Source organism: Opisthocomus hoazin, chromosome 22 (genome assembly GCF_030867145.1).
Source record: "Opisthocomus hoazin isolate bOpiHoa1 chromosome 22, bOpiHoa1.hap1, whole genome shotgun sequence".
Lineage (NCBI taxonomy): Eukaryota > Metazoa > Chordata > Aves > Opisthocomiformes > Opisthocomidae > Opisthocomus > Opisthocomus hoazin.
The window spans coordinates 11396347-11418969 of NC_134435.1; the positions used below are offsets into that span (position 1 = coordinate 11396347).

A 22623-nucleotide genomic window follows, 5' to 3' on the forward strand; every position below is an offset into this window, starting at 1 on the left:
AAACCAGCCTCTAAATCACTGCAACTGGTAACTATTCTGTAAAATTACCTGGCACTCAAACTGGCAGTCGATCGTGCTGCCAGGGAGCGAGTTACACCGCCCTCCAAAAGGTGCCAAATTTGCTAGAGCGTGACTTGTGCATCAGGCGCGTTTTTCCTGACAGCACTCACCTCTAAAACGCAGGCACGGCTTCTCGCCTGGCTAAGGCAGGGCTGAGTGGGACCAGGTCCTCTAATCCCAGGAGCACCCTGATGAGTGACCTCGAGAGAGAAAAGCAGGGAAAAGTCCTCCAGCTCGGAGTGCCACCGGCCACCCAGCCATGTCTGCTGAGCAGGAGGAGATGGGAAATGCTCGATGTGCTGACAGCCGGCAGATTTCTCCACCAAATAGTGACACGAGGGGGGGCTATTTTAGACACGGTTTTGGTAAGGAAAAGATGTGAAAATAACCTTGGATGGATCAATAAATACAATGTGGGCTGAAGGGGAGGACGAGCTGCACTAGGGCTGCGTGGTTCGAAGGACACGCTCCAAGAAACGATGAGACCTGAGTAGAGAAGTCAACCAGAGGGAGGAACCCGGGGTCTGGCACATGGAGGATGCACGGAATTCCTTTAAGTCAAAAGGGTAAAACCCATCTGAAAACTGTAACTTTAAAAGGGGGCAGAAAGATTGATGAGGAGTGGCTGTAGGAGGGCATCAGACCGCCAGCAGCAGGGAAAAGGCATTAGGAGACAGCACAACTTGTAAGGTACAAGAAAAAAATTAAAATCTATATGTATAATACAAACGTGCTGGTTAGGATCAGTATGTTGGTCGTTACCTCCTCCAACAGAGCAAAAGTGCTGTCCCTTAAACCCTCCTGCCCGTACTCACTCCGTGCTGCCCCGGCGTTCGTTCAGCCCCGGGTCTGAGCACTGGAGAGCAGAATCGTTGGGGTCGGGCCGGTTAGCCCTAGCGAAGGCGGTTAAACAGCGAAACCCTTCAGCAGCACGAACAGTTGAGAACAAGGACAAAAGAAGGGCCAGCAGGCACTCGGGGTGAGGTCAGAAGGACGCAGAAGCACCCACCCCTCTCACAGCCCGGCTGCCCGGCCCCGCAGCCCCCCGCAGCCCCCCGCGCCGGCACGGCCGGTCCCGCGGGGCCGAGGTGGAGAATTTCAGCCTTAAAAAAGCCGTTTCGAAGTCAGACCCCGAAGAACGATGAACAAACTTCGCACCGCTCGGGCCCAGCCTCCCGCCCCGGGACAGCAGCGGGGAAGGCCCAGGCGAGCGGAGCCGGCGGGTGGGCTCGGGGGCTGCGGGGGGGGGTGGCCAGCCGTGCCTGCCGGTGCACGGCCCCGGAGCCATGGTCGTGCGGCGCGGTGTCACGTCCCGCCGCGGAGACCCTTGCTCGGGGAGGTGTGAGTGGATTTCCTCAAGTGCGTTCTGGCAGCTGGGAGGGAGCGGGCGGCAGCAGCTGGAGACATTCCGGGCTGCGCCCCGCCGGCGGGACCCCCCCCCGCCCTGCACCGCGGGGGCTCGGGGGGAGGCGGGGGCCCGGGGGGACTGATGAAACACCCAGTGTGCGTTACGGCAGGGCGAGGGGGGGCGCATACGCCCCCTCCCCAGCCAGCGCGGCACTTGGCATCACCTGCCCGAGGCTTTCCTACCCCCCCCCCCCCCCCGCCGCCCCGCTCCAGCTACCGGACGGCCAGAGCGGGCTGTGGGGTTGTCCCGGGGGGGCTCGCGAGGCGGATGCTCTCCCCGTCGTGGCGCGGGAGGGTGGCACGGAAGGCAGCGCCCGGGCCGCACTCAGGTACCACGTTGCCCCCTCCCCCGGTGATGGATTTGGCCCCGATCCCCCCGCAACTCGCAGGGTACGAAATCCTGGGGGCAAAAAATAAACAAGGGGGAGGGGAGTGGAGGATTTCCCAGAAAGTCAGTGCGGTGGCTGCTTCGGAGAGGGACTGTGCTTGTCTTCTCTCCCACCCAGTCCCGCAGCGAGGCGGCGGTGCCGCAGGACGGCCGGCGGGCAGCCGGGCACGGCCCCCCGCTGCTCCCCGCCCCGCCCGGAGCCGCGGGCCCGGCCCCGCTCCCCCCCTCCCGCCAGAGCCGCGCGCTCCTCCAAATCCCGCTTTTTCACCTCTTCCCCCCCCTCCCCCCTTCCCCCCCCCCCCCGCCCATACCGTCAGGGGGAGGCACCTTCACCCCCCCCCTCCACCGCCGGGGGTGCCGTCCCCGCCCGCTGCCCCCCGCGCCCCCGTCCCCCGCGGTGCGTTGCAGGGGGGGTGGGGGAGGCGGGAGGCTGCAACCTGCCGGCGGGGCAGGGCCGGCCCCCGGCGGGCGGTCGGAGCGGGGCGGCGGCTGCCATTGGCCGCGGCGCGGAGCGACACCTGCTCGGCTCCCTCATGCGAGTGACACCGGCGCTCGGCGGGGATATTTGAGGCACCCTCCGGGCCCGCCGCCGCCACTCCGCGCTCGCCGCCGCGCCGGGCACATGCGGTTCGCGGGGCTGCGGCGGGGAGCGCGCTGGGCCCGGGTGCTGCGCCCCGCGGGGGAGGACGCGGCGGCGGCGGGGGGGGGGGCAGAGCGCGGCCATGTGCGCGGAGCTGGGCGGGCGGCTGCTGGCGCTGGCGCTGCTGCTCGGCGGGGCCCGGGCGGCGGCGGGCGCTGAGGCCACGCGGCCGCCGGAGGGGCCGCCGGACAGGACCCCGCAGCAGAAGGGCCGCCTGTCCCTGCAGAACACAGGTACGGGGTGCGGGGTTCCGGGGTGGGGGTCCCCTCGCCACTCCGAGTTACGCCCGGCGTTTTATTTCGGTGTCCGACCGTCAGGCGTAAATCACCGGAGGAAGTGGGAGCTGGCTCCTGATTACCTGCGAAGCCCGGCTTTGCCACGCACGTGTTGCCCTTGCGGGAGCCGCGGCAGCGCTGGGGCCGGGGGATGCCGGCCTGGAGCTGGGGAGGAGAAACTTTCTCGGCGCAGCGTTTGAAAGCGGGTCGGGGGGGGGGGGGGGGGGGGGAGCGGCTGGGAGTGACTGGGGCTTTGCCTCCTCCGTAGGGAGCCGTGCGGTGATGCAACGGGCCGGGGGTTTCTCTCCTCCCCGCCCGCCCCCCGCGCTCCCTCCCCCGGGTATTATCTGCCTCGAAAGAGGGAGCTGAGGCGTGCACTCTGCTGGATCGCTTCCCAGCCGTGCAGAGAGAGAGCGCGGGATCCAGACGCTTCCCTTCCCCCCCCCCCGCCCCTTTTTTCCCTTTTTTTTTTTTTTTAACACTCTCAGTGCTGCGGGACGTGTTTAAACACACACGAGCAGGAATGCACGAATGCCCATTAGGGACTGCCACATGTGAATCACGGCACTGTGCAGCTCTCGGCAGGCTGGAGCCGGGCCCTGGGAGCCGGCGGAGGGCTGGCAGCCCCATGCCAACACAAGCACTGCAGCCCGGCTCCGCGCAGAGCTCCATCCCCCCCCGGAGCCGCCCCGTCCCAGCCCCAGATGCGCCTCGGGGCAGGTAGCAGGGCCGGGGGGGGCGGGGGTTCGCCTCTGAGCCGGGGGGGGTCGTGTGAACCCGGCCAGACCCCGCATTTCCACCCGCGGCTCCTCTCTCCCTCTCGCAGCCGGCTGAAATCAGCCCGAAAGTTGCTGTAGAGACTTGCGGGCGGGCCGCATGGCAGGGGGGAGGCTGGGGAGGTCTGAAGCACGCTGCGGTCGGGGGGGGGGGGATTAGGCTGGCTCCCAAGGGCGAGCTTTAATTAAAGGTACCACTAGGGCACAGAGTACAGGAATTCTTTGCATCCTCAGTTCTGGTCTAAAAGCTGCCCCTGTTTAACTTTGTCCCCGGGCTTTTTCAGCAACCATCTTCCCTCTGGCAGTACTGCTATATCCATTTTTTTTAAAGGACTAGAAGCTGGCTTGTTAAGAATTAGATTTTTGGGGTTTTTTTGGTAAGTATTAGACAGCGTTTTTTTACAGTATTACATAACATCTGAAGGGGCAGAATAAACACGTATGTAATGGCTAGCCCCAGTAGATCTATTTTACCTACCACATACATAAATTTTTTTTTTCAATTGATTTCTGCATCGCTGAGGACGTAGTTGCAGCTTTATGCAACTCTCGGTGCAAAGGACTTTATCGGTGGGAGTTTTGCCATGAACTTTGTAGACATCACGATGGGAAGCCCAGTGGTCTGTAAAAAACATTGTGCTAAATTGCCAGAAACTACCTCAAAGTACCAGGAATGAGAAAATTTAGCTGCCTTGATCCAGAGCATCTTGTTCTGGTACTTGAATTTGATGGGGGACTCCAGTCAGACAGCAAAAATCATGCCTGTCCTTTGCTCCCAGGGAATGCAAAAGCATTAGACAGTTCTCAAGTGAAAGAGCTTGATGTAAGCATAGTGGATTTGGCATTTACTTGTTAGATATCACTTTCATCACATAATACACCCAAGTTTTGGCCTAATTTCTGCAAAAAGTGGGCATGCTGTGGGTACAATAACTTGTCACGTGTTTTTTCTTTTGAACTGATGATGTTAGCAAAATAACGCTTTCCCTCCCCACCCTACCCACCACCAGCTACGAACAGTTCTTCAAATTAACTGTAATCGATGCTCATTTTAGCTGAAATCCAGCACTGCCTGGTTAATGCTGGCGATGTGGGATGTGGAGTGTTTGAATGCTTTGAAAACAATTCTTGTGAGATCCGAGGCTTACACGAGATCTGCATGACATTCCTGCACAACGCTGGAAAATTTGATGCCCAGGTAACACAGTGAAATGTCCTACGTATCTGCTTGCTTCCAGTATACACACGGCGTGTATTTTATTTCTTTAACGCATCTTGGGAAATAAGTTACCGTTACAGAGCAAATCTACTTTTGCACATGACCAGCTTTGATAAGAATTTTTCTGTTGAAGGGCCCAGAACCAAGACCCAAGAACAGTACCAGAGCAGCGGTGTGCAGCCTGTCCCGGGAGACGGGCTGTCTCTAGCTACAGCGCCCTGCGGTCGCTCGCTTCTCCTGTACCCAGGATAGCTAAATCAGAACGCTGATGTAGCTGAACATTGTTTTCAGAAATACTAAGCCCTTTAAGCTTCTACACCAGGTTGAAAGCTAGTTCTGAAATGCAACTTGGGCACCCAGTTCATTGAGACGTATCGAAATATTTCCCAATGTGCAGTTACTAAAGTTGGTTTTCAAGACTTGCACACAACCAGTACAGGCAACCTCCTAAAGCTGCTGTATTCAAATAAGTCTTTGGTTCAAGCGCTGACGTTAAAATGCATTACTTACACGGTGTGTGGTGTTAAGTTTGTCTCCTTCATTTTCTCCGCAGACCGTTTATGCATCATGGAGACATCCTGTTACTACATCTTGTAAACCTACTCTCCCGTTTCAGTGTGGAGGGAAGGAAGCATTACGATGGGCCAGCAGCATTTGGCTTGACCGTGTAGTTTACAGTATAGCTTGACTAAAAGCAGCAGACTCATGGCACTGTTAAAAGCATGGTATAAAGTAGAGCTGTCTGCAGGTTTCAGCCTGTTCCTTGAGGGATGGTGGGACCACCCAGTAGGAAACACTTCTGAAGTGCTGGAGTTCTAGGCTCAAATTCTCAAGGATGTCCAAAGGGTCTGGTTAGGCATTGAAACAGGAATTGTTTCTTCTGTGGGTATCTGAAAACCTTCAGCTTAGTTTCCAAGGGGCTTCCAGAAAACGCTCATTGATTTTTGCACAGTATCCTGTCAGTGAACAGAGTTGACCAAAGAAGCAAGCCCGGCTGGGAGGGGAGGGAAATGTGCCTGTGGAGGCTGAGCATAGCCGTTGATGCCTGTTCCCCAGGATCCCCAGATACTGCTAATCAAATACAGCCCATTTCACATCCAGGCTGTCTCCATTGCAGCGCAGAAGTGTTAAACCCCTGGAGCTGTACTTAACACAGAGGTGACTTTAGCTGCTGCTGCAACATGGCTTTTCGTGGCTCATCTCTGTATTATCTACAGTTATTTCAGGCTGCATTAAATGACAAGACTAACACTGGCCATTTTCTTTTATCTGCTTTCTGCTCTCCTTCCTTCTCTGAAAGCTGAGAATTGATATCAGGTTTGATTTGCATAAGAATTTTCTTTTTTATCATTACTTGCCTAATGTGCTGTGCATGTTTGTAATTGAAGTGAAGGGCAAGTAAGTGCCTTTGGTATAGGGAATAGAGGGGGATGATGACAGAAGCAGTTCTTTGATCAGCAAGAAACGTTTCTGGCACTAAACAATTTGGGGACAAAAATCTGCTTGCAGGTCTGGGTGAATCCTAGTTAATTCCAATGGAGCCTTGCCAGTGTACTCTTTGGATAAAGGTTGACAAGAATATGGTCTTCATGAAGCACTTGTGTAAAATAATCTGAAGCTAATGAAGAGCTGGAGGCAGTGCAGGAGGCTTCCACATGCCTATTGCTCAGCAAAGTAAAGGGAGCCTGAGCAGAGCTGTCAGCCTGCGACACATGTACCGCGTGTGGCAGCTACAGCATCCGATAGCAAGGAGAGAAAAGGAAGGGGTGGTTCTGATGCCCACTAAGCAGTTGAATGAAGGCATCACAAACAGTGGCTAAAGAGATGATGCTAAAGCAGTTTTCCTGCAGCTTACTTCTTTAGTTTCTTGCTTTGATTTTTTTAAATCTCACTCAGGATTTCTTGCAGCAAACAGACATCAAGACACTGTGGGATTATTGTTAGTGCTGATTTGAGTCCCTCTCAGAGGAAGTGGTACTAGAGAAAACACTGACAGATGGGGAACGGGGCAGGTGCATACATGTCTATGAGTTTGCAAACTAATTTTAAAATCAGAAAAACCTAATTTGCAGTTACTGAATGGGTGTCTGCTTGTGGTCCTGGGGACCTCAGCCACGGCAGGATGCCCTCTCCTTTGTGTGAACCTGCTGTGCTGGCACCCCAGAAGCGAACATAGCCAGTAACTCAAGCACTAAATTATTTCAAGGTGCTTACTTTTGCCCTTTCCCTTGTTGGGCATGCAGCTGTTGGGGTAGAGGAAACCTCCAAGCACCAGTGAGGAAGCCCTGTATGTTCAGGTCCACTGGAATCTTTTAAGGGCAGAGAAACAAAGAGAAGAGGGGGAAAAGCCATTAAGTGGTACCCTGAGCAATCTAATAACCCTTGACGTTGTCCTACAGAGGAGCAGCTAGCTGGGCATAAATCAGCGGCTGTGCTTAATGGACAAAAATACAGACCTACTCCATTTCTTTTCTTCTCAGGGAAAATCCTTCATTAAAGACGCTCTGAAGTGTAAGGCTCATGCCTTGAGGCATAAATTCAGCTGCATCAGCCGTAAGTGCCCTGCCATTAAAGAGATGGTGTTCCAGTTACAGCGGGAGTGCTACCTGAAGCATGACCTCTGCTCTGCCGCCAAGGAGAACGTCCAGGTCATTGTGGAGATGATTCACTTCAAAGACCTGCTGCAGCATGAGTAAGTGCCTCCGTGCTAGTGCAGTCAGAGGCGTGGGAGCTCCTTCCAGGAGCACGATGGTGCCAATGGGCTGTGCATCTGCCCAAAAGCTGTTGTTTCACCTCCTTCTGGCCTTAAGCACATCTTGTTTTCCCATGTACCAGACCAAGGTAATGCTTTCTTTGCACGGGCCCTTGGAGATGAGTTTGTTTACAAAGGGCTAGATGTTTCTGTGGAAGGGAATGGAATGGCTTGAAGTTGGATCTGGCTGTCTCTTTGGTCCTTTAGCAAGTGCAGTGTCAGTGTCTGCTGTTTCCAGAGGCATCTGACAATGTCTCTGTGCTTTCTGAGCTCAAAGGCATGGTTCCTGACCCCAGTATCCTGTTAAAGATGACAGCTAGAGGAGAAGGGGGAAGCAGGTCTATGCAAAGTTGTCAGTAAGATGATAATTTCTTCTTTAAATACATACTTTCAAATGTCTTTGTTAATTGTCCCTGAAAGAGCTGCAGTCCCCCAGGTAATCTCCCATTCATCTTATTCCTTATTAACCTCAGATGTTTTTTAATAAAACATGGAGGTGTACAAAATGAAGGCACAAGTCAGATGCTGAGGAGTTCGTCCCTCTGACTGGGAGCACAGCTGGCCTCTGAGGAATGGCAGGCACACATGCTATTTGGAATTGAACAAAGCTGCTACATGACAGCAACAAACCAGGCACAAGCTGTTTGTACCAACTCCTTATGTGCAGATGCAAAATTTGAACCCATTTTTCTTGCAGGTGAACATCTCGCTTCCAAACAAGAAGGCTGAGCCACAGCCTGGCAGCAGGCTTACCTTTGAGCATCTTCCTACCACGCCTCTAAGCCTTTTTCTCCCTAGTGGATATTAGCACAAAAACCCTAAATCCCAGCAATCATGACAGATTTTTCCTTTTCTTTTTTTTTTTTTTACACTGAATCATTTCTTGTGGACTTGTAGCCTTGCATTTTCATTGGTCTCCAAAGGAGCTGTGCCCCGATTCCCTTACTTGCTGTTGAAAACCACCCCCGTAATACTTGAGCTGCAGTTGCAGGGAGACGCTTTGATGCCAGTTTACTCGCAAATGCAGAATCATTTGCTGTGGTTTGTACGAGCTGAACATGGTGGCCTGAAAGCAAGGCCCCTTCCGTGGGCATTCCTGAGGCTGGGATCAAAGGCATGGCTGGTGGTAGAGCCTGGGGGGGCTGCTGGCTGCTCCCAGGGCGAAGGGCAGCATCCCACTGCCTGGGGCTCCCTCCTGCACAGCGGCACCTCTCTCCGGGCACCCCACAGGCTGTGCTAGTAGGCGATAAACTGGGTACATGGTACTGGGTACCAGTTAACTCCCCCCGTCGTTTGGAGATGAGCTGTGAAAGTCAAAGGCCTGTCCAAAGAGAAGCGAGTTATCCTTGTTTTACAAACAGGCTAAAGCAGGTATGCTCAAAGGCAGCTGCTTATTTCTGGGGAGCTTTACCTGGGGGTTCTCAGTTTGAGAAGAGATGGATCATTCAGCTGAACACCTATAATTTGCACGATCTCATTTAGAGCTTCCTACACTTCATTTTCAGCATCTCACGGAGTCAGAGCTTAGCTTTCCTGTGCGGGACTCCCCAAATAGAAGCCAGCCAGCCTCCTCCCCTCCCCTAAATTTAGAGGCCGTCTCTAAAGCGTTTGAACTAAGGAACTTGTTCAGGATCAATAGGCAAGTGTGGCAGAGCTGGAAATAAAATCACATCTGCTGACTCGCAGCCTTGTGCTCAGTTCAGGTACTATGGTCAGGCCAGCTGAAATGCAGAAAGTAAAACAGCAAAGGAGAAATGGGCCAGTATTAATCCGCAGGGCTCTGGCAGACTCCGAATACCTGAAATATTTGGCAGCTGAGCCACTTTTTAGTCATACCAGCAACCTTTTTCTTCCAAAGATTTTTGTAAAGGTTATGCCCAATTTCAATAACTGATTTCTCTCTTCCCCCCGCCCCCCTCTGCTGGATCACTTCGAATGTGACGTGTTCCCTTCTCTCTCATCTTCTATTTAACATTTAAAACAAAAATCAAGAGTGCAGAAGCAAGTGGCAGCAGCTCTCAGACTTGTTCTCTGACTTTTTGTTCTGACTGTTTTCTCCCGACGCGTGCTGAGGAACGCGACCAGGGCGGTGAAGCCTCCTCCTGAGTCAGCTGCGGTGGGGTGGGGGTCAGGCCCATTTGTATGGTGGAAGTGGTGACAGGCCCTGGCAGATCGGTCGCTGCTGCATTCCAAGTAACTTTTTTTTAAATGGCAGGAGCAATCCAAACATGGGAAATCCTTTGAGATAGGGGAATAGGTGGCTTTCCAAGATTAGTCATTGAAAATGAGTTTCAGCAGTTGGGCAAAGTAAAATCAGGGCAGTGTCAGACACTGATCATAATCTGTTGGTTTTCCTCATCTCTTCTGACTTCATTTGTGGAAAGAGATTTCAACTTGTCCACAGCCACCAGAGCTGGTGGCCGGTGTGCCCAGAAGGTGCACCCCACCGCCCCATACAGCCACAGCTGCTGACCCGGGGCAGTTCTCTGCTTGCATGCTGGATGTTTCCTACTGTGGAAGACTTTTAAGCAAGTCCTTCTGGGCCTGCTAGCAGCTGAGTGGCTGTGTCAATAGACAACATCAATATTGACCCACAAAACTTGTGACCGCAACTATTTTAAAATTGCTGCGCTCAGTGACCCGTGGCTGAGGAAGCCGAGGTGCCTGCGCTCGGGCTGCGTTGTGCTTTGGGGCGCAGAGGGGCCAGTGGGACGCAGAAACGGTGTTTGGCCATGGCTCCTTTGGAGTCCTTGTTTGGCTGGGGAAAGGTATATACTGAAAGCTGTACTCAACTCTGTAAGGAAATGAAGAAAAAAACTTGCTGTGGGAAGCAACAGTGCCACCAAAGTGGACTTCGCTGTGTCTGAGCTCTGTGCAGTCAGATCCTGTGTCCAGACACAATCTTGCTTGTGCTGGAGATCAGTTTAGCGAAAGCTAAACATGGTAAGAAAAGCCAGAGAACTTCCAGTTGAGTATCTGTTGCTCTTCGCAGAGGTGAGAAAATGCCTCCCTCTTGCAGACTGGTGATGGGGCTGTGCTCTGTACCAGCCGTTCATCTGGAGACAGGAAGCTCTTCGACGAAGTTGATGGCTCTGGACATGAGAAGGTTTCCTCTGTCATGTATCCTGACTAATAAAGATGAAAGGGCAGGGAAAGAGATAGAGGCAGAAGGTGTGAGACAGCAGTTTTTCCATTTGACAGCCCCACTTGCCGAGCCTGCAGACCTCACACAGTGCTCTGGTGGACGCTGCAGTTCTCCCAGAGCATCTCCTATGAGGGAGCAGTCAAGGCAGATCCAGCACTTGAGTGAAGCTTCGTTTGACGGGATGCCATCATTTCTTGCAGCAGTATGGCCAATTAGAATATATCACATAATAAATGTATGGTGCAGAATTGCTCTATAAGGCTGCCAAGTCAGTGGGTCGCAGGGGGCTGACGCTACTGAACTGTGCTGTGCACAAGGGTGCGTGAGGCAGGGAGGCCATTGCACTTGTTTACTGGTAGATAACCCTTATATATTTTTTTTTTTTTACTCTCACTGTTTCCTTTACCTCTAGGCCATATGTTGACCTAGTGAATATCCTGCTCACCTGTGGCGAGGAGGTGAAAAAGGCAATAACAAGAAGCGTCCAGGCCCAGTGTGAACAGAACTGGGGAAGTCTCTGCTCCATCCTGAGCTTCTGCACCTCGGCTGTGCATGGTGATGCCATCCTGGGTCCCGAGAAGAAGCCGGGTGAAGCCAGCAAAGCTGCTGCTGGCCGTGGGGACATGCTGGCCCACTCCGACTCCGACCACAGGGAGAGCTTGCGAGCATCAAAGGGAGAAAGAGGTACTAAGGGCCACTTGAACGCCCATGCCCGGGTGAAAGCTGGGGGCCACGGTCCCAAAGGGGCACATGGGATCATGGACCGGGCAGACGAACTGTCCGACTTCTCTGACATCCGGAGGTGAAAAAAGGCACCAACTCCCTGCTCCCCCCATCCTCCCCCTCCACTGGAAACCTCCTCCGTTGAGTCCCGTCTTCCTGTCTATGGACATTCCAAAGCATTTCCCATTCAGAGGTCAAGCACAGGGCATTGCAAGATATATATGGACCTCAGCAACAGTGTATATAGTAGCAAAGGGAGAGCAGTGGCAATGGGTTATTGATCCAGCAAACTCGACACTTGAGCAGCCACCAAATGTGGCAAAATGTGTCCGGCTAAATTCTTTTCCCCTATCTTATGAAACTGACATCACCTGAAATTTAGGATCTTGTTTGGGGGTTGTTGGGTTGTTTTGGGGGTTTGTTTTTTTCTCTTGGTCCCCTTGGCTGGGGAGAAGGTTCCAGGAAGGCTCTGCCAGATTGCATGTGGCCGCTTGTGGCTTAACACCTCCAGAGGTTTAGGGCGCAGCCTTTCAGCGGATGGCTGAATTCCAGGGGGATTTGGTTTCTGCCTGTGGCTGACAACGCAAGAGCTCAAGGCTCTCTGTGTGACGCTCTCTAATGAAATAGCTGCCCCGTCTGTCGCACAAGAACCATGCAGTCTGGAGCTCCGCCGCTTTCTCTTACCTAACTCCTGAGCCATTGTTCCCATCTGGGTGATGCTGCCTCGTTTAAGTGCCCCCTGTTCGGTTTTTGACCACTGCATAACTTGACACTTGCTCATCCAGTCGCTTCAGCATATCGAAGGCAAGTAGCAGCTTCCAGACAAGGCAATGTGACTGTTAAGACTTGCACAGTATGGAGGAACCCCAAGAGCTTGCTCGTGGACCTCTGAAAACCCTGTGCATATTCTCTGCTTACGTCTGCCCACTCGGTGATACAAGTCGTCCACCCTCATGGGCAGCCCAAGCTTGAAAGGATGGGGCTAGCCTCAGACGGGGAAGGACCCCGTATACTTAGTTCTTCTGTAGGGCTGCGTTGAAGGCCCATCAGAAATCTGTCTCTCCTTAGCAGTAGCATGGTGTGGTTTGCTGGGATGTGGAGCCCCACTCTAACCTGCCTATCAGCTGTGGTTTGTCCAAATGCCAAAGTTAAGGAGAGGGGGTTGATTTGGGTGTTTTTAACCGCTGTGCAGATAATGACCACCAGTCTCTGCAGAATGAGTTACTAAAGATAACGAGTGTCAGGAGCTTATTGTCTGTAAGCAGTTTTAAGTGTGAATGAGGTGTTTGGACACATCTCTCCTACTCCCTATGCAACTGTAATTCTCAGGTTGCAGATCTGCAATCCTGTATCCCCAGATACTGTACTGGAAATGGAGGTTACAGCATCCCCAGGGGCAGAAGGGTGAGCTCTTCAGCTTGCTCTAGAGAAAAAGCAAGTTTTCTTAGAAAGTGGGAATCACACCAGGGATTTGAGCCTTCTTATTTAGAAAGTTTGGGAGGAAAGCTGTGGGGGCAGGAAGGCAGTTCAGTAGAGACAGAACGTACCCAGTGAACTAACGTACGTCTTGTCGCATGGTGGGAAGGAGCTGTATAAACAGTAGAGGGTGTTGGAATTTGGCTACGATTTCCAACTCAGATTTTAGTTACTGCTAAGTGAACACAGCTCCTAATAGCTATATTCAGGGTTTAATGCATGTATCCACCCACAGAAGTTATAGGCATTGCTTTTAATAGAAACCACGTAGGAAGCGAGAGAGGACCGTTAAGTTAAAAAAGTGTGTCTTGATGTGATCACCAGGTCTTTGTTCAAAGACATGACCTTGATCCTGCCTGATTTTAGCTAAGTTCTATGACAAAATTTTCGTTCAGCTTAGCTGGGGAGAGGTAGGTTTGGGCCAAGTACTGTAGCGGCGAAGACCATGCTGACGTGAGGAGTGGAGCTCCTGGCAGTGCCAGTGCCCGCTGCCGCTGTGCGGCTCTCCCGCGGAACGGGCACCCAGCCTGTCCCACGGAGAGCTGGCCAAGGTCAGCTCAGGCCTGCTGCTGATGGCTGGCTCCTCTGCTCCAACACCTGAGGGACTGCTGGTGGTACCGTAAGGAGGCTTCTGGCGTGCCTCCATGGGTTTCCTGTGTGAGCGTCCTCTCCCCCTTGGTGGCACATTGCCACCATGAAGAACAAGCTCAAACCAAAAAGGCAATCCAAGCGTTTTAGAAAAAATAACCAAACCAAACAAACGCAAAACAGAAACAACAACTCACTACCAACATAATGTTCTTGCATTCAACTAAAGTAAGATCCCTCTCTCATTAGAGGTCTGATTCATCAATGGGAACCAAACATACAGATCTACATCCTTGAATGTCTCAGTCAACATACCACCTCAGCATGCATACAGTTTTATTTGTATTCATTTGTTCTGTGGGGAAAATTGTATATTCCCCTTGTTCAGTCAATAAAAATTGGGGGGTGGGGCAAGCTGTGGGTGGGAGGGATTTTTGTATAAGGCATAACTTTTTTTTTTTCTCTGTGTGTGAAGATTTTATGTGTTCATCTACTGATTCCACATATGCTATTATTGTAAATATTTAACATTTCTATTTATTATAGTGTCTCCATTTAAAAGAACACTGCTGGCTATGATAATTTAAACGTACGTCATGACCTGTGTTGTATATATTCATGCCACTAGTATGTTTTTTTTATGTTTAAAGCTGCGTAAATATAGTTTTATACAGTTCCATAATGTTATTGACAGCATAAATCATTTATTTATTGTTAAACCTTCTTTCATATCTAACAAATAGGGTGCGTTTTACCTGAGATTACTTTATTGTGACATCTGCATAGCCTTAATTCTTTATTAAAAAAAAAAAAAAAAGTCCATTTAGATACTGTATGATGCTTTAATTAACATTCCTTGTGAACTTGCTGTTCATGAAGGAGGTTTAGCTTAAAAGCCAAGGTATGAATGTTTCCTTTACGCTTTGCATCTGGAATGAGCCTTGTTCTGGAATGAAAATACTGAAAGAAGCAAAATGCCTACTGGAAAAAGATAGCAGTAAACCCCGGAAAATGCTGTCCTAACTTAAAGTGCTGAACTACAAGGAAAAAAAGCAAAAGGGAAAAAAAAGAAAAGACAAACTGTCCTTAATTCCAAATCTCTGGGAGAAAAAACATACTAGTTTTATCTCATGTAGAATTTGCAGCCAAATAAGCTTGTAAAAAAAGAAAATGCATATGGCTTTAGACAAAGCTCTGTACCTTTCACACTATTATTTTCCTTAAACACTAATAAATGTTTTGAATAAGTCTGTGGCTGGGTTTTGTTTAGCTGGAATTTCAGCTGCTGCGATAAGGGGTAAGAAAATCCCTCTGAAGCTGGGCCAGCAGCCTCAGCCGAGGAGGGCAGGGGTGATCTGTCTGCTCGGGCAGAGGTGCCCCGGCTGGGGCAGGATGCGGGGCGGGAGCCAGCCCTTCCTCTGGGTGCACTGGGGAGAGCGGCGCTGGGGCAGAGACCCCGTCACCGGCGTGTCGTTCCCCCGGGGGAGGGAGACCTCACTGGCTGCTTCGCTGGGACCTGGCGGCTCGTTTGAGGGCAGAACGGGAGATGTGGAACAAACCAGAGGATGAAAACAGGGAGCAGAAGCCCGTGCCCTTCTCAGGCTCAGACAAAGCCCCTGCTTGTTTCGGGAGGTTTTTCCTTTAGCAGGAGCCATGGATAGGGTTCACTGCCACGTATCAGAGCAACCTCACCTGCTTCAAATTGAGGTTAGGAAGGGAGTAGGGGGACACAGGTGCTTACATGTTTCTTCTCACTGCCCTTATCTTGGATTACGGAAGTCCCTTGGGAGGCAGCACGCTGCTCAGCCAGGTTGGCTGTAGGCACAACTCAGCACCCCTTCAGCACATCCCGTCGAGGCTGGGAAGGGGCTCTGGGGCTGACCACAGCACCCGCCCGTGGGCGAGGTGTCAGCAGCCCCCAGCACCGGGCCAAAGCCCTGAGCACTGAATTTCAGCCAGACCCGTTAACAAATACAACAGCAATGCTTTCTAAAAGCTGTAGTAGCTGATAAGATTTGTCCTGCATGTATGAAAGACCCAGTCAGTTCATGTAATAGCAAGAGTTATCCCTTCAAGATTTTACCTTAGAAACAGAGGACGTCCATTTGGCTTTCCACTGTCAGCTACTAATAATCTCTCAATAAGTACCAGCCCAGGGCTCTGTATGGGGATGTAACAGGCACGTGCAGGAGCTGTAAGTCTCTCTCGGATCACTCCATCACCATCCCAGCAATGATCAGATACCAAAATCTTAAATGCTTACTGGAGTTTCAGCAAAGGAGAAAAGCAAAATCCTAAGATTTACCAAAAGCAAGCTGCAGAAACAGTACTTTGCGTTGTCTCCAAAGTCATTTTCATACAGCGTCGGAGTGTAGGCAGCGAGGAGATAGGGAAATTATGAGAAAGCACCTCAGAACATAAAGCAAGGATTTTTTTTTTTTTAAGGCTGCTTGCATGAAAAAGCACATTTTTAACACTCCTTCTGTAGGGGTTTAAAAATAACTAATCCAGTTGAAGCCTTGGGATGAGATGGGCTTCACAAGCCTAAATGGGTTTTGCAGCAATCTAGGACCTGTAGCATTTCTTTGCAGCAGCTCTTTATGATCCTGCCATGGACTGTCGTCAAACACCAGTAGGAAGGTGCATCTTGCCAGCAGAGATGTGACAGAGTTTGTTGGGATGTGATCTCAGACCAACCTGCAGTCAGGCTACAGCCCAGGAATAGCTTGTGCTGATCTTCGAGCACTCGTTGGCATTAAAGAGCGCACTGCGTTTTTTTGCAGAAGCTGGTCCACACCATGGCTGTGATGCAGCTCAAGTAACTGCATTCTGCCCTCTACCATCCGCCCTGCAATTTCAACTAGAAAAGTTATTTTTCACCTCGTGATGCGTGAAGTGGTGAGACTGCATTCTGCTCCAAAAAGTGGCTAGCCGTTAGTGATGAAGTGACCCTTACCTTCCCTTAGGGCATCACGTCTCGCAAAATAGCACAGTAAGTGGCAGAGTGCTGACGTTCAAAAGTACGGCGAGAAAAAGAAGCCCTAAAACAGACTGCAGAGCAGGGACACTGCATTGCACAACCCTGAGAAGTGTATAACTTAAAATGTGTTTAATACCAGCATACAAGTCTGCTTCGAGACTGGAGTCATCTTAGTTCAATTTGGTCTGAGTCACTTCAGAAGTGAGGTAAGAAAAACCAAATCAAGGTGATTCAAAATGCAAATGGACGTCCATACTCAGGTCTCATCCAATTGAACAAATCCCACTGAGATACATACCCGTGGGTCCATTTGGATTTATTCTCCTATGGACTCCCTGTCTAGCCTCCCAAAAGAACAAAATTAATTCCAGATATTGGCTTGCTCAGGCATACCAAAACATTTACAAATGTATATGGCAATTTACATATGTCAGCCCACATAGCGAGCTGAGTCAAACCTACTGCAAGTGCTTCTGCGTGCGCCTTTGCCGGTTCCTGGGCACTGCCCTTCGCTCTCCTCCCTGAGCCCACGCCTGGCGATGCCGGGAGAGCCGAGGCAGCTCCCCAGCAGCTCTCTGCTGCGTCACGCCCGATGAATTCAGCGCAGCGATCTTCCCAGGTGAGGGAATAGTTAAAGCTTGCTGGGAAGCCTCTCAGCAGTGCATTTTTAAAGCTATTTCCTGACACCTCACCAGAAACACAAATCCCACTCAGTTTTCACTGCTAGTTATGTTCGTGTTTCCATGCTCTCCTCACAGACTCTCGCAGGAAAGGCTTCTCTCACACCTGCTACAGTCAGGAATTGCTGCATGCTTCCCATGCTTCCCCAGCGACAAACGCAGCAGCTCTGGAGCCTTGAGCAATGCCGGGCAGCCTGCATCACCCAGACCCGTCACGGTCACCTGCCCTGCGACCAACCAAAACGGAATCGTGGAGACGGGATGCAAGGGGGTGCAGCTGGACCTCCCCGGAGGCAGGAGCTCCACGGATGCCTCGCAAGGTCCTTCCCATGTCCCTTCCTGCGGTCCCAGCACTAACAGGTCCTGGCACAGGGTTGGGGCTAAGCATAACCATATCTTTAGTCAAATCCTAACAATTTTTGTTGCTGTACATTTTCTTTAGGGAAAAACATCCCAGCAAGTGGAGCATTTAATTTTGAAATCAAAACCTCATGTCTTTCTTGATCAGGAATGTAAAATGGGGACTTGAGGGTTTAAAGACATGACAAATTTTGGGAAGCTGCAGGGGCTGAGAATTCCTGCCTCCAAGGATGCCAACTGTTACAGCCTTGACCTTTTCTGCAAATATCATCCTCCCTTATAAAAATGTGGCTTGGAGTTTATTTAGAAATTCTTTTAAAGTAAGAAGTCATCTTTGGAGAGTCTGCTGTGAGGTTCTCCACATAGACAGGAATGAACTTTTTCTAAGGGTATTCCTCCGCTGCAGGAAGTAGTGCCCTAGGGGCAGGGCCACTGCCGTGTGCACGGTGGACCGTGCTGCCGTGCACCTCAGTGGCTGTGGTGACTCTGCAGAGATGAGGTCTGACACGTGGTTCGGAACAGGAACCTCAACAGGGTTGGAATTGAGCCTGGGTCAGCTCAGACAGTGCAAGAACAAAATGCCCCCGTGGCACAGACAGCGCCAGCTTCCCTGGTGTCTTTGGGAACACAAGCTAACAGAAAGCCTAAAACCAGGCTGCATTTTAACACGGCACAGGATCAGCCCCCTGCTATCTAAGATGTGGTGGCATGTAATCGCCTCTATAAATCCCCCTTCCATTTCTCAGATTTTATGCAGTTTGTATCTGCTTTTCTCTATCCTGCAATTACACATTTGTCACCCATGAATAATCCCACTTACATTGCAGAGTCTCTTCCTACCCTGGAGAAAAATGCAGTGGGAGGTGTGGGGAAGCTCAGTGAAAGCTGACAGCCAGGAGAGACTGGGAAAGGCCTACAGCGTGCCTTATTTAGATGTCCTATTTTAAGATAAAATGAAGAGGAACTGTGCACATTCAGCGTTTTGTTAAACTGACATGAAATCAAGCCACTACAAAATCAGTTTGCAGAGGGGTGCAGTGCACATGCTTGAAGCCTTCTTGAAAATATTATTATTTATAATTGCAGTAGCTCCTGACCGTCAGCACATCCCAACCTCGGAGCTACTGATCCATGTACCAGAGGAGAGAGTCCTGGCCAAAAAGAGTTTCCATCGCCATCGGTAGAAGGAAACATTTTCCTCTGCCTCCGCATGCAGAAAATGAAATAGTGTTTACCTGGGCACCCAGCATTAACTCACTGCACCAGATGCTTCTAAACAGCAATCACAGGAATTACGTGGTTTTCCCTCAGATCTACCACCTACACTCGCTGGTGCAAAAGCTAACACTAACTGATGATGAGTCTGCAGAAAAGCGTTTTGGCCTGTACAAAAAGAGGGAGTTTAAGCAGCCAGGATGCCTTGAGGGGGGCAGAGGATGCCCAGGAGAGCTGAAACTGCTCTGCAGCAAGACAGGGCTCCCGAGGGTCCGGGCAGCCCACGGCGGCAGCTGGCTGACTCTGCAGATTCCTGGAAGAGGAGATGTATTTTGTGGCTATCTGCATTACACGGACTACTGAAAGCTGGCCACAGCCGGCGATGCAGGACCAGGGAATGAGTCTTGGATAATAATTAAAGGCCAAATCTTGGGTTCACCAAAGCCTCTGGTAAAACATCTTATTGATAATAGTAGGACATTAGGATTAGGCTCCTGCTGGAGCTGGGAATCACTGAAGCTTTCCTGACTACACAGGCTTATCAGGAACAGCCTTAACAAAATCAGAAAATAGATGAGGCTGAAAATAATCTGTTCTCAAACATCCCACACTCAGAAATGCCTGGATCTGAGGCACGGGGTTTTTTTGCAGCGCTCCCTAAGCAGAGACCATTTGCAAACCTGGGAAGAGCAGGCAGTCCGTAATGCCTTCCAACATCACCCAGAACCGTGCAAGACTTTAAATATGACAAAGATAAGACTTGAATACTGCTTTTAAAAATCTGAAATAAAATTTACTAGGCTTTATGACATTATATACCATTTTGCTTGAATTCTGGCCACCCTACACATAACGGCCTCTGCCTTTCCTGCTGTTGCTCATGTAGCACAGCTTTAGTACAGCCTGGAAAAATGGTCAGGCCCTCTCTTCAGAGGAGAAAAGACCAGCTGCATCCTCCCGATGAAGACAGTAGCAGGATGATACCATTTTTTTGGAAAAATACAGCAGTTATTCTGAGCAATAGCATAGAAGTCAAAAACTTGAAAGGCTGGAGCAAAAAAGGACCAGGAGACAGTACTGAGAATATGGGATGATGCCTTTTAAGCGCATAAACTCATTTAGGAGCTTGCTTGGAACAAGCTGTTCTTATGTTATTGCCGGACTGACGAGAAACAGGAAGAGCATTAAGGTTCAATTGACCAATAAGTTGGTCAAACCCTCTCTCATGAGACTGTCAGCCAAATTTGTAAACATTGGAGGTCAGATAAACATACAAATGTTGCAACTTATTGGATTCACATTCCTCTGGTGATTCACCTGTTTTCTTCTGTCCAGACTAAGGGTTTGAGGGGATGGTGGACAGCTAACAGGAAGATCACGTTCTCTACCAGCACGAGCCACAGGCAGGACAGAGAGCACAGGGACTTCAATGGAAAGCCTAAGCTTCATAGGAAAAAGAAACCCCAGACCCCAAAGCAACACCCATCCTTACCTTTGAAAGAAAAATGCAAGTATTTTTGATCTTTGCAGTTCTCTCAAGGGTGAGAAAATGAGCAAACCTGAACTCCTTCAGGGGCCGTAAGACCTGCCAAGCCTTTATAAACCAGGTGTGCTACCACTGAGGGACTGCTTTGGAGCAACGTCAGCAGGAAGGGAGGGAATAACCTGAGAGGTGGCTCATCTGCAACAGGCACGGCATGTGCCCAGCAGCCTGGAAGCAGCAATGACAGTGAGGGAGAGCATTGCTGGAAGGACGGCCGCATAAAATGCACGTGCTAGTCTAATTCAGCAGAGCCCCCCCAGCCCTCGCCCCTGCCTGCAGACCACCCTGTTCTTAGGGCTGCAACGGGCAGAAGCCACAGGCACTCGCAGCCGCTGCGGGATCGAAGGTTCTCCCCTGGCTGCGACTGCAGCACCGCAGGTGTAGCTGCACCATAGTACACCCATAGTAAAGTTTACGCAACCCCGTCTCTAATGTGCTCGGTGACACACACCCCTGCAAGGGCAGCTTACTCCTCCATCAGGAATACAGCCAGGCCGGTCTTGGGGACCCTCCTATGGGGCTGGCAACTCTGCAGCCAGGTGGCATGAGGGCTGGTGGTCCTAATGTGCTGGTACTGGATAAACCAAAAATAATTCTGACTGCAGTCTCACAGCCCACCAAAATCACCGCAAAAGCCATACAGCTGGCTCCAAACTGTGTGCTCCTGCTAACCAAAATATAAGTACGTTGATGGGTGCATCTCAGCTGGATGTGTGTTCCTGGGCAATCTGGTAGTGCACAGAGTCAGCGGGGTCTGTGATCCCCGTGGGATCAGCTCACAGGTTGCTGAAACAGAGCGTGCAATTAGCTAAAATGCTGATACTGGTGGCAATAGTACAACAGGCCCCAGCTGAGGCTGCAGTCCCTTGTTCTGGGTTCATATAAAAGTGGCAAAAAAGGACTTTTAGAGTCCAGCCAGGTCAGGGGAAAAGGTGGAGAAGGAAAAAGAAAGACATAGAAACATCAGTTCTTACCCATAGGACCGTGCTGATTCCCACTCAGTACTGTCTGCAAACGGAGCAAATCTGTAGCAAAACCAGACAGAGAGGGAAAGAGAGAGAGAGAGTACGTTAACAGCCATCCCTGCACCTGTCCTGAAGGCTAGCTTTTTTAAATGTTTAGTGAGGCACCAATTCCCTGCAAGGCTAGGTTTTGCCCTACGATTATGACCAAGTTTCATTTCAGTATCTGTGTACCTAATATCTGACTTCAACCTGACCGATCTCTAACAGCGGCAACTGCATCTCTAAGGTATTGAAAAGCGAGAGAGAAAGCAAGCACGCAAGGAAGAAGGCCATCCCTGCCACGTGTGGCCCTGCTGCTAAGCTTGCCCTGCAGTTCAGATGCTTTCAAGCTCCAAAGCAGTAAGGAATTAGGGTTTACTCCTGTTGCAGGAATAAATCAGTATTTATAAGATCAACAGAAAGAAAGATATCAGAAGAAAGGAGGATGCAAAGCAGGGACTGAATTAGCTGCCTTTAACTGTTTTGGTCTCTTTTTATCAGATAGGTGGAATTGCCACCAAAACAAAGGCCAGGAAGGACAACCCCTCTGTCTCCAGACTCAGAAAACAGTTGCTAAAGCCCATCCATGGTGGAAAAAAAAAAAGCTGTGGGAGCATTTGCCAACATCTTCACGTCGCTGGTGAGGAACTGCGCAATTGGCCAGGAGGAGGGTGGCTGGATCAGCCCAACACTAACAAGCCCAGCTGGCTCTGCCTTGCGCCCTTCTCAATAGTTTCCAAAGACAGGGTAACGATTTACCATAGAGACGCGCTGGGGCACTGACGCGCTATTTTATTTCTGGCTTTGAACTTCAGAAACATCCAGGATTCATGGACGTGTGCTGTCGCTCACACCAGGTGAATTTACCCGGGGTCTGTTTCAGCCACACAACCGTTGGAAAGCTTCGGTGCCTGCTTTCCATCTGACAGCAGCACAGCTGAACGAGAGAGATGCAAAACTAATCGTACGGAGAAGGGAGCCAAAAAGGGATTCCAGCAACATGAAAACCAGAGGGAAATGCCAGAGTCACGCTATCTGCGATCAGTATCTGTGACCCTTCATTTTCCAAGAAGTAGCAACGATAAGGCAGCTCTGTCCAGGTGAAAGATATCAGCAGGGCTAATTGTAGCTGAGCAGACTGATTCTCATGGCAATGCTGTTATCTCCCCAGATTCCAGCTCCCAGCGGCTGCTGTCACTGCTCATAATATCCAGCAGCGAGAGAGAGAGAGAGAGAGAGAGAGAGAGAGAAAGGAAGAGAAAGGGGGAGAAAGGAGAGAGAAAAAAATGAAGAAAGGAACAGAGAGGGAAATAACAAACAGAAGGGAAAGTGTAAGACTAGTCAAAAAAGAAAAGGAAGGAACAGAGAAGATATGGAAAGAAGCGAAGACAA

At 50.6% G+C, this 22623-nt stretch overlaps 1 protein-coding gene across 1 annotated transcript; it reads left to right on the plus strand.

Moving 5' to 3' along the window:
* The first annotated feature begins 2577 nt into the window (after nt 1-2577).
* On the plus strand, nt 2578-14697 carry STC2 (stanniocalcin 2). The gene is made up of 4 exons (XM_075441374.1): nt 2578-2728; nt 4602-4744; nt 7246-7457; nt 11075-14697. The coding sequence occupies exons 1-4, from the start codon at nt 2578-2580 to the stop codon at nt 11466-11468; spliced, it is 900 nt and encodes a 299-aa protein (XP_075297489.1). The 3' UTR covers nt 11469-14697.
* The last annotated feature ends 7926 nt before the right edge of the window (nt 14698-22623 follow it).